General features: G+C 39.3%; 1 protein-coding gene across 11 annotated transcripts in view; it reads left to right on the forward strand.

Annotated features, from left to right (window-relative positions):
* STOX2 (storkhead box 2) overlaps window positions 1-12,851 on the forward strand; it is a 143,998-nt gene that overhangs the window by 112,968 nt on the left and 18,179 nt on the right. For 7 of the 11 annotated variants that reach the window (XM_071432171.1, XM_071432175.1, XM_071432179.1 and 4 more), the window contains one exon: window positions 11,291-11,443. In XM_071432171.1, the coding sequence (XP_071288272.1) occupies window positions 11,291-11,443 (153 nt within the window). Of the gene's footprint in view, window positions 1-4,044; window positions 4,189-4,330; window positions 4,458-4,511; window positions 4,646-4,959; window positions 4,985-11,290; window positions 11,444-12,851 lie in introns of those variants that run through there. The other 4 variants (XM_071432176.1, XM_071432180.1, XM_071432181.1 and 1 more) reach the window with 4 other exon arrangements.

Consider the following 12,851-nt stretch of genomic DNA (forward strand, 5'->3'; position numbering starts at 1 on the left):
GCATTGTTTGGTTTTGGTCCTAGGTTTTGAGATTCTATTTTAGAATTCAGTAAGCAAAGATGCTTAAAAATGGCTAACAGCTGAGAAAAACGGGATGATCAAAGATCCTTAATCATATCCACAGAGCGAGCTGTTGAAGATCGTGGTCTTGGGAGTCAAACCTAGAAATATTTGCTTCAAACTCACTTGCAGTCAGCATAAAAAGGTTAACTGGAACTGCTTGCTCAGTTGTAGGGTGGCAGTGAGCCCCCAGTAAAATACAGCTGTGGGGGAAAAAGCAGGGTATAAAGTAGGGTATTTCTACTAAAAGTAAGGAAATTGCAATTTCCCATTCAGGTGGGAGGTTAGCTGGAACGCTAGAATATGGTGTAGAATTCTGGTTGTTTCTTTTAAAGGAAAGTTATGTAAGTTCGAGTAAATGTAGAGGAGTCCTCTAACAGGATTAAAGGGACAGGAAGGGCAGACATAGAAAAGAACTCTAGAAGAGTATGATTTTTAAAGGCCAATGCACTGAGATCTGAAGGAGAGGAGGTGTGTTCTCTGCTAATAAACTGGCGTGTAAGCAGCAGGAGTAAGGAAAAAAAAAAGAGGAAGGATATTTAGCTCCTAGACAGCTAGCACAGAAACAGATGGGCTTTACTTATTGAGATCTTAGTGAACTTAATACCCTGATCATGTTTCCTCTTGTGATTTCTTAAAGAACCAGGAGATTTGTTCAGGTAAGTCAAGTGGAACTTATTAGCATACTGCAAGTAAGTTGTTGTTAGTGGAGCACTAATATGTCAGAATTTCTTGTATTAAGAGATTTCCTAAAGAAATGGAAGTGTAAGTTGGTATCTTTCTGATGTTCCTCAATCTGGTTTCTTCTGAGACCACAGGATTCCTGGGCTGTGTTCCTAGTGTAGTGTCTGGGTGGTTCCTGCTTTGTGAAATTCCTTCTTGTGGAGCTGATCATGATGACCAACACTGAAATTAGCTCAGTTGGTTGGAACATGGTTCTAAAAACACCAAGGTTGCAGGTTTGGTCTGTTTATGAGCTGTTTACTAGTGTTGGACTTGATGATCCTTGTGGGTTCCTTCCAACTCAGAGTATTCTATGATCCTGTGGTAGATGATTATGGTCTCTGCAGCTACAGTTGCTGAGCACTGATAGCTGATTTTAGCCTCTGAAATTTGGGTAACTGGTACAGGCAAGATGGACTTGCACTCTTGATAACCTTCTTGGCTTCTTTTGAGCATGTTCTTTTTTAAGCTTTTTTATTTTCTCTCATGTGTTACCATGGGTGTGGGTCTGTGTGTGTGTATCCCCATTTTAGCATATTCCTTTCCTTCTCTTGAGTTTCCCTCTAGTGATCGGGAAAGGGCTGTGGCAAAGGAGGGGAATCCCAGGCCCCAACTTGGGAAGACTGAGGGATACATGCAAGCTAATGTAGAGTTTGACAAAGGAGTGTGTGCAAACAAAGAAATTGGGATTTTTACATCATCTGCTTCCTCAGTGTGTGATGAAGATTGATGTTAAGCTATACTGCATTTTGTACTGGTCTGTTTGGATGCACATGCATGCATGGAGTTATACAGAGAGAAGCATGTGGTGTATTTGTGCTGTATGCTATCAGTAAGGCAGCTTTTGTTTTAGTACCAACCTCCGTCGAGCTACAGGGGGAGATGTGGAATGGAGGAACAGAGCACCTGCCCTGGTTGGGGAGTGCATGTGGGATTTTGGCTAGGGCTTCCTCCTGTGAGGCCATGTCCTGGGACATCACTGATGATGGCAGCACTGGTTTGTCCATCAACTTCAGCTCTTCTAAACATTCTCATTTATATTTTCCCCACTGCTGGTCTCTCACTTTTGCTCTCTGCTATGCTTGAGGTATCAGGTATTTCTTGTTGTTGTTAATACTGCTTAAAGGGCTGTGTAACAGTGCTGTAAACTGAGGAATTTGAGTAAAGGCATGCCTAGGTGCATGCACACAAGATGTCTATGCATGCTTGGTGCATTCCAGGTATCTATAGGCATCACACATACAAGAGGAATCGTCTCACTGAAAGAGCTTGCAGTTGTATTAGTCTGTTCAGAATACTTGAGTTGGTCCTGAGCATATAATATGGATTCAAGTGCTACAGAAATTTGGTAGAGAGAAAAGCTATTTAGGCTGCAGTATTACCTTTAGCTTTCTTCTGACAGTGTTTTAACTTTGCTGTTAGTTGCAAGACTGCTGCAGCAAGAACTTGTGCATGTCTGTGAAAACAGTGCTGCATGCATGAGCCCATTTAGCTTTGCATGGCAGTTGTCTGGTGCAAAGGGGAAGGAGATTGGAACTGTTGTTTTTACTTTCAATAAGTGCTTGTTCTAATTCACTTTTTAAATTTTTTTTCATGGGATGGGTTTTGTTGCTGTAAAGTGGGCGTGTACTTAGTAGACAACCAGAGTTGCTGAAGGACAATCCTAGGGGACCCAAAACATTGTAAATGTCAAGTTGGATTCAATAGAGGTGTTGTGGCTGATGCTGCAGCTCCAGTGAAGGCAAAAATTCTGTAAAGCTGAAGGAAGATTTGCTGGAAGGAGGCCTTTCAGGGAACACAAAAATTGTTGACTGTGCGTATAGCAAGCCCCCAGCTTTTAATGTTGAGATTATGGCTACTGTGTAACTACTGGTGTGGTACACTTGTCAATCGATGTGTATGGCTTTGCTGCTCAACAACCCCCACAGACCTGGGGCCAAAAGTGATGTTTGTTCATATAACAAACTGTAGCTGTATAACCCAGCTATTTACTTGTCCTCTTGAAACACACAGACCTGTTTAAGGCTTGGTTGGATTCTTTCACTGCCAGGGTTTTTTGAAGGGCCAGGGTGGTAGTGACTTATGTATTTCATTCAGTCCTAAGCACCTGGTGTGTTCATTTGGTGAAACACATAGGGGAGCTGCCTGTTCCAGCATAGCACAGGTGAGTCCTAAAGTCCTGTGTTTCAAAGTTCTGTGGATTATGTGCCTTCTTTGCTTCAAACCATTTCAGAATGCATGGAATGTAGGAACCTTTAAAGAGGTGCTTTGTAGCAAAACTTCCTTTTTCCTTTTGCACCTCCATTTTGGCATATTGGTCTGATTTTGATGGTTAGGTCATGACTAGAAATAGTTCTTTTACAGTAAAGTCAATTTTAAGTGTTACCTTCTTTTAAAATAATATCTCAGAACAACTAAAAATGTTCCTCTGAAACAGCAGCATCTGTCTCTCATCTTGTACACTATTCCTATTTCTTCTGTGTCTTCCTGATACTTTACCTTAGCATATCCTCACCAAGTAAAAGAAAACCTAGCACTGGGAGTGAGATCCTGACACAGTGACCTCGTTCTGAGCATTACCTTCTTTGTCAGTGGTAGCAGAAGCTGAAGCAGCTCTGCTGGCCCTCGGCTCTTGGAACAGTTTGACATTTTCTGTCTGGCATGGTTTCAGGGCTCACTTTGTTTTAAGCCCAAATGGTGAATGGGATAATGAAAAATAAGCTTACAAGAACTTGTCCACTGCTTCTAATTTTTTGATTAACAGTTCACAGCAGCACAACTTTGATCTAGTGTACAGCAGAGCTGCTTGTTACATTTAGATCTGCAGCATTCTTCAGGACTGACAAAAGAGAGTAAATCATTCTTTTTAATTAATAGACCTAAAACTGGTAAGTGTCATGAAAAATAGTGAATAGTTAAAGAAAATACTGCTCTGTGTAAGTATCTGTATGCCCATGTATGTCTGTGCATTTATGTTTCTGTGTATAGGGGGAGTTGTGCATTACATCAAGAAGATATGTTAAGGGTGATTTTTTTTATCTTGACTAGAGGGTTAAAGCTTTAACTTGTCTGTGCTAATGCATGTAAATAGCTTTCTTGTCCACTTAATGAGAAGGCTGGCTTGTTATCCTGTACAATGCAGCTGGGCACTGTTCCAGAAGCATAGGCACTTCATTTCAAAGACAAAGAAGCCAGCGCAGACACAGGGAGAAACCTGGAACATTGCGCTGTGGATTTTTTCAGAGCGATGACTCATTTCAGTTCACAAAGGATTCTGGGCAGGGTAGTGAGAAGTCAGGTTGGCTGATCCATTCCTATGACTTCACTTTGCAGAGAGCCAGGGAGAAGAGGAGTGACACTGCAGAATCCTGAGGCACTGCAGTGGAGAGGTGCTTTGCAAAGACTGTGAGTGCCTTCGGAACAGGGGGTGGTATCAGAACGTAATTTCAGCCATTCCATGGAAACAGGGCAAAGAGAGAGAGATGTTTTCAAAACACTGTGTGGGAGTTATATTTGTAGTCCCTTTTAGATTCTTCTCCACCTCCTCTGTAATTTCTTAACCATTTATTTCTCATGCTTATATGAGAATTGCATGAAATAGTGTTCCTTTCAGTGGACCTGCATAGATAACTGCATTTTTTTCTTCAGTTTGCCCCTATTTCCTGCTTTGAGAGGTGGGTGTTCAGCATATTAATGCCTAAAAGCATGCTTTGTTTTCCTTCTTTCAGGTCCTGTGGCACTGACCTATGCTGCATTCAGCCAGCTTCCACAGTGATATAAAGCCCCAATATGCACATTGTTGTTACATCACAGCTTCTCTGGATACTGTACTGGAGCATGGAACCAGACCATAGGGGTTCAGGTAAGTCCCCCTTTTTTAACATATTGTGTGCCAGGAATACAGACATGGACATTTATTAAAAAATGCATTTGAAAAATATTGTTTGGGGAAACACATTCTAAAGCACACAATATATTAAAAAAACACAATCCCCCCACACCTCCTTCCCAGGATAAGCAACGCTACAGAAATCTCCTCAACTGAATCCTCTGGGAAAGTTCCGTGCTCCAGCAGAAACTTTTTATGATCATAGTTGTAACACGTGCTGGTATATCACTTTGGATCAGGAGGCAGCTGGCCACAGGACATGAACAAAGAAAAGGAAAATTAAAGCACAGGAAATACACAGGATGAATGTATGTAAGATGAGTCTGCTGACTGTGGGTAATTTAGCACCTGTTTCTGAAAGTTGGTGCCACTTGGTGAAGCTGGAGATCATGATTTTAGCTGGTTCTGAATGATTAAAAAGATCAATTTACACAGTTGAAGTTAATAACTAGTAAGGAACTAGAACTCTGTTTAGGTTTGTGATATTGGTTATGGTAAGTTTGATATGTTTTCTTCAGGCTGTGTAGATTTGGAGTGGTCACGCTCTTGGAAGTGTTCATTATTTATTTTGGTGGGTGTGCATTTCAGAGATGCAGAGGGAACTTGCTGGTTAGTGAATGAATGTATTACTGCATTTGTGGAGCCTTTGTTTAAGCTGCTCTTAAACAGGAATAAATGGAAAAATCTTTAATGTATTTTTTTATTGTTGTTATCCGTCCTCTAATATGTGTATCTGTCCAGTAAACACAACCTGCAGTGTTTTTCATAAAATACTCTAGGAAATGTAGCTTAAAAGGAGGATTTAGGCTATGTCTGGAAACAGAACAAGCAACATTTCTTCTAATTTTCTTTGTTTCTGATTTTGTCAGTGAAATGTGATCTTTTCTGTGTTAGCATGCTAGTGCAGATTCAAGGTACTTCACAGTAGTCTGATTAATACCAAAGAAATCTGCATATTCCTCCTTTTCCCTCCTTTTGTTCAGTCAAATGGGATTATCTAACTTAAAATGGCAATTCCTTGTTGTGAATTCACATCAGAATAGGTTTGCTGCATCTACTTACAAAGTATTCTTTAATTAGCATAATTCAGTCAAGTTGGGGTTTGGGGCAAAATGGGGTAATTGTGCAACCCAGGCTAGACATGTAACTTCTTCAGCATCTGTCCCTTCATCAAGTAAATCTGAAAGTGTGCTTTTCTAGAAGAGACTTTTTACTTTCAGTATTATTGAGAAAAAATGATAATATTCTAGGCCTTCCTTTGCCCATTTCAAGTTGTTTTGTTAGAAAATCACCTTTCTGTAGTTCTTCCCAGGATGAAATCATAGACAAATGTTGATGACAACAGGCTGTTGGCAAGAAAATTTTTGTAGGGGATTTCTGTTGCAGCCACCACTATAATCATGAGATGCCATGAAGTCACTGTGCTCTAGCTTGATGTTTTCTGATTAATAATGTAGTTCTGTAAGCAGCAAAAGAAGTGAAGTCAGATTTCCCTTGTCAAGTGTTTTTTGACTGGATTCTGTCCTGTGTAGTGGGAGGTTGCTATGCCTGAAGCTCTGTATAGATGTAATGTGTAGCATCTATACAAAGTATTCATCTATACAAGCGTAGCAAGCACTTGTTTTAGAATCCCTACTCTTGTCTAGTGAGGCTCAATCTTCCCGACACATACAAACACACAGATTGTGATTGTGCAAGCCTCATTTTCTGTGTAAACCAGGCTAAAAATTGTGTTTAAAGGTTGTCTTGAGCCATAAGAAACAAAAGATTAAAAAGGTGCCGAGTGTCTAAAGAAGGGCTTTGACTTCCTGTACTTTACAGGATGCAGTGGGTAAATCAGAGGGTCTCCTCCCTGTTTCAGAGAAATAGGGTGTATAAATTCTAATATAGTATGATTTTGCACTGTAATTTTTTTAATTCATTTACAATGTTTGTACTGAATTGGTTCCATTTGTAAGTCAAGAGGTGATTTTTCAAGTAATGTTTATGCAAAGTTCATGAGACAAAGAGTTTGACTTCCAGGTCACTTCTTTCCAGCAGTAGAATCACTAATGAAAAGTCTGTCATTGGTATGTAGTTGATAGTTAATTGCTGATACATGGTACAGAATGTAGTCTGCCTCATTTCCTCTCAAAATGGTGTTACCCAGACTTGCAGAGAACAGACACACTAGATACACTGGCACAGGAAAAGTTCTGGCTGGTGTGGGTTCAGCTATGTTAGACCATCAATTTCTCATCTATATGTTAAGGATAGTTATGGTTCCCAGTTTTTCAGAGTGTTTGAAAACCACTGAACAAAAGTGCTGTGTAAGAGCTAAGTGTTTATTTTATGTGCTACATTATCTTTTGTTCTAAGTAATAAAAATAATTTTCCTCCCAGGCCAGTGATACAAATCCCCACAAGGCATAAATGAGTACAATTCCTGTTCACTGTTTCTTATGTGCTTAGACGTTCTTTAAAATTGAATGTCACTTAATACAAGAATTCTAGAAAACTTTTTTTAAAGTTATTTAGAGAGAGGTTTGGAAAGATATTGCAGAAACAGAGCTGAAGCTATATATATATATATATATATATGTATATATCTCATATTTAAACAAAACATGCAGTCAGCTGGTGAAAACTGCTCTCTGAGCTCTAGTTTTCATTTAATTGGGAACACAAACATATGAAAGTTGAGGCTAGTAATTTGATTTCAAAAGAAAGCTACTTGAGACAAGCATCAGTCAGAGCTAACAGGAGCCATATGCTAGATGTAAGTGATGTGGTCTTCAAAAAAATTAGGAAAAGCATATTTGCCTTTTTTTTTTTGAGCAGATCTTTTCCTAAAGAAGTTGTAGCAAACCTTCTGTTCAACACCCTAACAGTATTTATGTGTGTAATTGATGTTAATGTATTATATTATCTCATAGATGCAAGATATTTGCTGTTTCTGTGCATCAAAGAAGTTTGTTGACTTAACTATAACCACAGAGTGTGTATGATTTCCCAGAGCCATGGGACAGTCAAGATAAAATCTGACAAATTAGAGGTTCCCTGAGTGAGGGGAGTTTGGCTTTCTGTCACTAGGTCTGCTCAAAATATGTGCTAGCCTTTTTAAACAACAGCTAGTAACTATCTCCAGCAGACAGTTATGAACAACAAGCTGTGGAGATCATTCTATCACAAGAGAGCTGAAACAAGTTTCCTTGTCATAATGAAGAAGGTTGAGGAGCACTCAGTGGAAAGGAATAAGGCTTAACTCATAGCATTCCCTTACAAACCAGAAAGGCCCTCACATAAACCAATACTTTTTTAAACATCTCTATTTCATTTAAAGCCATTTAAGTTAAAATTTAATGGGCAATTATAGTAATCTTTGTAGTTAATTAAATGGTTGTTAAGCTCCCAAATATTTGCAAGCAGGGTGTGTGTTACCCTGGTATACTAACTATAACGTGCTGTGCTAGAAATTGTGTTAACATTGAGGAACCACTACTGAATGTTTCATATTGAGGAGTTATGTGAACTATAGTTAGTATTGCAGTGGAAATCCCTGGCTTGTTCCTGGTGACAAGAGCCCTACTGGCAGGGGGTCAGTGAGTGTTTTCTGCTCACTAACCTAGAAAGCAATTCCTTGCTGAAGGCCTACTTTAAAAGGGAGAATTGTGTGAAGTTACTAAAATCAGGTAAATTTTATTATTTCTTAGCTTGTACTTAGCCAGTTTTAAGTTAACAAGTCCCTACTGGAAGTGATCTCAGAGGTGGATTTCTGCAGGCTCTTGGCAGTCATGGGAGAGGGATGGGCTACTATAGTAGAGGAAATGTATTGTACTTGAATATCTGTACATAGGCTTTGCCCTGGGAGATCCTGGTTGTCCTTAATTGGGCTGCAGCTGTGACTAATGAAGATAACTGGGATAAAAGGGGGTGGGTTAGCCAGTCAGGGAGAGCCTTGGAGGAGCCCTGACCTGAGAGAGAACAGCATGCAGCAGAAGGAGTCAGTGAAGATCTGCAGCCATGAGAATGCACCCAAGAGGTATGGACTTTAGAAATCTAATAACAACAATATGGGACTCTGGAAATACTAGAACAACAACAGGCTACTCCTGGACATGAGCAGAGCAACTGGTTTCTGAGTTCTTGTCCAAGCAAGAACTCAGTGGGCAACTACAAGGCTGCAGAGCAAAGCTTCAGGTATAGAACTCCTTGAGTCCCTTTCCCACTTCAGGAGGATGGTTATGGTATTATGGCCCCTTCTCTACATCCTAAGTATCATTCTGGTTAGCTGTGAATGGATCATTCCCATGCCAGAGAAAGAAAGAGGTCTTCCTCCTGCTTTCTTGTCCTGGCACCTGTGTAGGTGGCAGTGAGAGTGCATGGCTGGGAACAGGCACAGGGACACTCCTGCCAGGCTGCTTAGGTTTGAGAAATTGCCAGGTCTTTGATGATACAGATAGAACAATTAAGGAGTTGCTGCCCTTTACCTGGATGCCCTTAAAGCTACTCTATCCCAGGCAAAACCAGGACACCAGAGAGCCCATTTCAGTGCCCTGTGAACTTGATAAGATTATCAGCTATGACCACTATATGCCAATCTGTCTGACATTGCGCTGAACTTAATTTAGTAGTTCTCCCAAGGATACCCATGACATAATCTTTATGTTAAAGACAGTAGTTTCTTAAATTATTTAGCTAAATCTACATAATTCTTACCTTAATTCTGATGCTTCTTAGACATGAAACTAATCATTAAAGAAACTGATCCTCTGTACAAAGTGTATGATGACTGGTGATCAAAGTTGGTAAACTTATGTGTCTGGCTGATTACAAAGATTTGTCTATGAATGAGTCTAAACTGACACAGCAGACATAATTATTAGTAAATATCAATATAATAACTGTGATGTTCTTTATCCATACTAAAATGATGAGGGAACAAATGGTGTTGCTCCCATGTCACATGGAAGCATATCTCTCATGTTTCCCTGTAAGCTGTGTGTCATCTTTGCTGTTCTCTGTAATGCATGGGGCAGGAACTTTTAGGTGTATTTAGTAAAAAATGTCCAGAGAATGTTATATTTTAAGGTCATAATTCTGTGTTCAGATAAGAATGAGTAGGATCTTGGGCTTCACTGTGTTGAAGGGGGAGGATTGCTGCTGTGCTGGGAAGGGAATGCAGCATTGATCTGGTCAGGCCTGATTAAGCAAAAGCAATCAGGAGATAGCATAGCACAAATGTGTTGTTTTAAATCATTCTTGTGCCTTGGATAATGTGTATCACTGCTGTAGAGCAGATTGTAGAGCTTGTGATTGAAAAATGTTGCTCATAAGTCTCACTGAGACAGCTATGCAGTTTACTACTCTCACCAATTTTTTCCCACCAAAGTGCTGAGTATAATGCCAGAGTAAATGCATTTTGATAATCAATTTTGGAAGCTGCTGCTCTTGTTTAGTAGACATAATAGGAATATAGAATGAATGGGGCAAATATTAGATCTTCTGAATTGAGAATGAAAATTTGAATTTTAATTAATTTCTAGTAATTTGATTCATGGTGTGATCACAAGGTGTTGCTCTGTGACAGCAGAAATAAGATGATTTTTGTGACATTTCAAAGCCATTTACGTAAAACTTAATCCCTGGCTATTGACTGACCTGTGGGCAGAATAGGATTCATAATTAAGTGCCCTTTGTTCTGTCTTTTACTCTTTATTACTCCTTTTTCACTGGCAAGGAAAATATTTTAGCCTGTTGCTTTTCTCTCTTTGACATCACTGGGGAGCTGTTACCACTTCAAGAAGATTTACAGAGCAGAATCAAAGATTTATGTACTTGGATAAAGCATGTTAAAATGGGCTTGTATATGTGTAGTCATGCCAGTATTATCAAATTGTAATTTCTCCCATAACTTGAGGATCTTTTAATGATTTTTTTTTTAATTGTAGGTTAATGAATAGTTTGTAAGACAACGTGAGAAAAGTTACAACAAACTCACTTTTCAGGCCATCCTGAAACCATTAAAACTTCTCTTCTAAAAATATATATAGTTTGTACAAAGACATTTGGCATGTAGATCCAGGAGAAGTTTATTCAGGGTATCAGTCTTAAGGTGTTCTGATGCTTTTGGACCTCTAAGGAGTTCTGTGCTTTATCAGCTGAGTTAAAATATTATTCATTAAATTAGCAACATTTTTTTTTATCTTTGTTACTATTAATAAAAAATACTATGTCAAATGGGAATGGTGGGTGATCTATGCTTTGAAAGGGGAGTGAAATTTCCCCTTTTATGTCCTGAGAAATAACATGCAACTGTTTTGTTTGTGCAGTTACCTAATAGGATGTTAACAGGAGGTTTTGCAACAATGAGTGTTAATTTATTGGCATTTTTCTGAGTCTGTCAGTTGTACCCTTTGAGAAACTATGTCTGCATAGTGTACATCTCCCTTTTTCCTAATTTCTCCGTGTCTTAAGTTTTGAAATAAGGTGATGGTTCTCCATTGTAAGGGTTTTATCCCCAGCTCAGTACAAAAACTAGAGATCTCTGAATTTTCATCAGCTGGATCTCTACCTCTTTGTCCTATGAGCAGATTTTTGAACAAAATGCTTCATTGCACATCTTTTGTCTTTTTACAGGTGATGTATCACCCATCAGCATGTCTCCCATCACTCAGTCACAGTTTATTCCACTTGGGGAAATCCTTTGCCTGGCCATCTCAGCAATGAACTCTGCCCGGAAACAAGTCACACAAGAAGCACTAATGGAGCACCTAACCACCTGCTTCCCAGGTAACCAGTCATTCATAAATCATTAGTCAGATGAGCACATGGCTGTAAAAAGGCAGTTTAGAATTCTCAGTACCTTCTGGATGGGAATATTGACTAATATTCTAACCAAAAGTAAAAGGAGACATTAGGGTTCTAATCTTGGAACTTGTTCTTTATCCTTAAACATATAGAGAATTGAGTTCTCTTTGGTAAGACCACTCAAGTGGAATGCATTTTGCAGAGCAAATTCCTCACTTGATATAAGTAATAAAAATTACTTGGTGTACTAAACAACAAAATATTGGCTTGTTTCTTTTTTCAGACAGTATCAGAACAAGCTTGTTTGTGATTTTTTTCTCACAAAATAACCTTTTTTATCATCATAGCCAAAGGAGTGCAGGGCTTCTTTAGTAACTATGGAAAACAAAGTGTGACGTGTCATGGCCAGAGCAAACTCATTTCACCTTGTGGCTTTCAAGCTGGTTGTAGTAACTTATAAGGGTTCTGTTGGCATCATTCAACCGGTTCAAGTGTCATTGTCCAACCTCTGAAGAGGTAACCTCATGGAGATCTCTGTAGAGACCTCCCTTCTAAAGACACCAAGTTTCCCACACAGCTGCATGTCTTCCTTCACCTAGAACAGGCTCTCAGTGTGTGGCCTGATGCAAGTAGTAGAGTCCAGTAACAATGATGTGCCTGTTTTGGGGAGAGGTTATATTTAAAGTGAAAGGACTGTATCAGCCTGCTTTCCAAGAGTTCTCAGATCCTTCCTGGACACAGTTCTGGCTTTTCCTTCTGTACTGCCCTTGCTTGAAAAACAACAACAAAAAAAGACATCTCTCTCCACGACTAAACTAAAAGTTTTGGAGAGCTATAGATACACTTGCTGTGTTCACAAATGCTGGTGTACTGTTCAGAAGGTATTCTTGTCTGCATTTGATATTTCTCAAATGGTAAATGGAAATTGTCTTGGATTAGAGATACTGTAACACCATAAAAAGCGAATCTTATAACAAGAATCTACTCTTGAACATGCTGCTTTTCTACTGGTTGTATCTGGAGTGGGTGAATAATGCAAAATGCATCTTGTAGAGACATTTTGCATTGAGGCACTAAGGCACTGGGCAGAGGTTTTACGGCTCAAGAGAGCAGAACTTCTTCATTTGTGCTTTGTATGATCCTGGGCAAGATGTTATCTGTTCTGTGTCTGAGTTTACAGTTCTCTAAAGGAGCTGAGAAACTTCTCCATTGTAGTCATTTATAGCTGCAAAAAGTAGCTAATTAAAAATGCCTCAGTAGGAAAATTCCTGATGCATCAGTCTCATCTAGGCAGCCCAACCACAGCCATGTTTTGATGTCTGGAATTTTTTGCTTACATTTTAGAGCAAGAGTTACTTAAAGCCTTGAAATTTACATGTCTTTTGCTATA

Source organism: Agelaius tricolor, unplaced genomic scaffold, assembly GCF_023055355.1.
Source record: "Agelaius tricolor isolate 1412-34295 unplaced genomic scaffold, bAgeTri1.0.p SCAF_8, whole genome shotgun sequence".
Taxonomy (NCBI): domain Eukaryota; kingdom Metazoa; phylum Chordata; class Aves; order Passeriformes; family Icteridae; genus Agelaius; species Agelaius tricolor.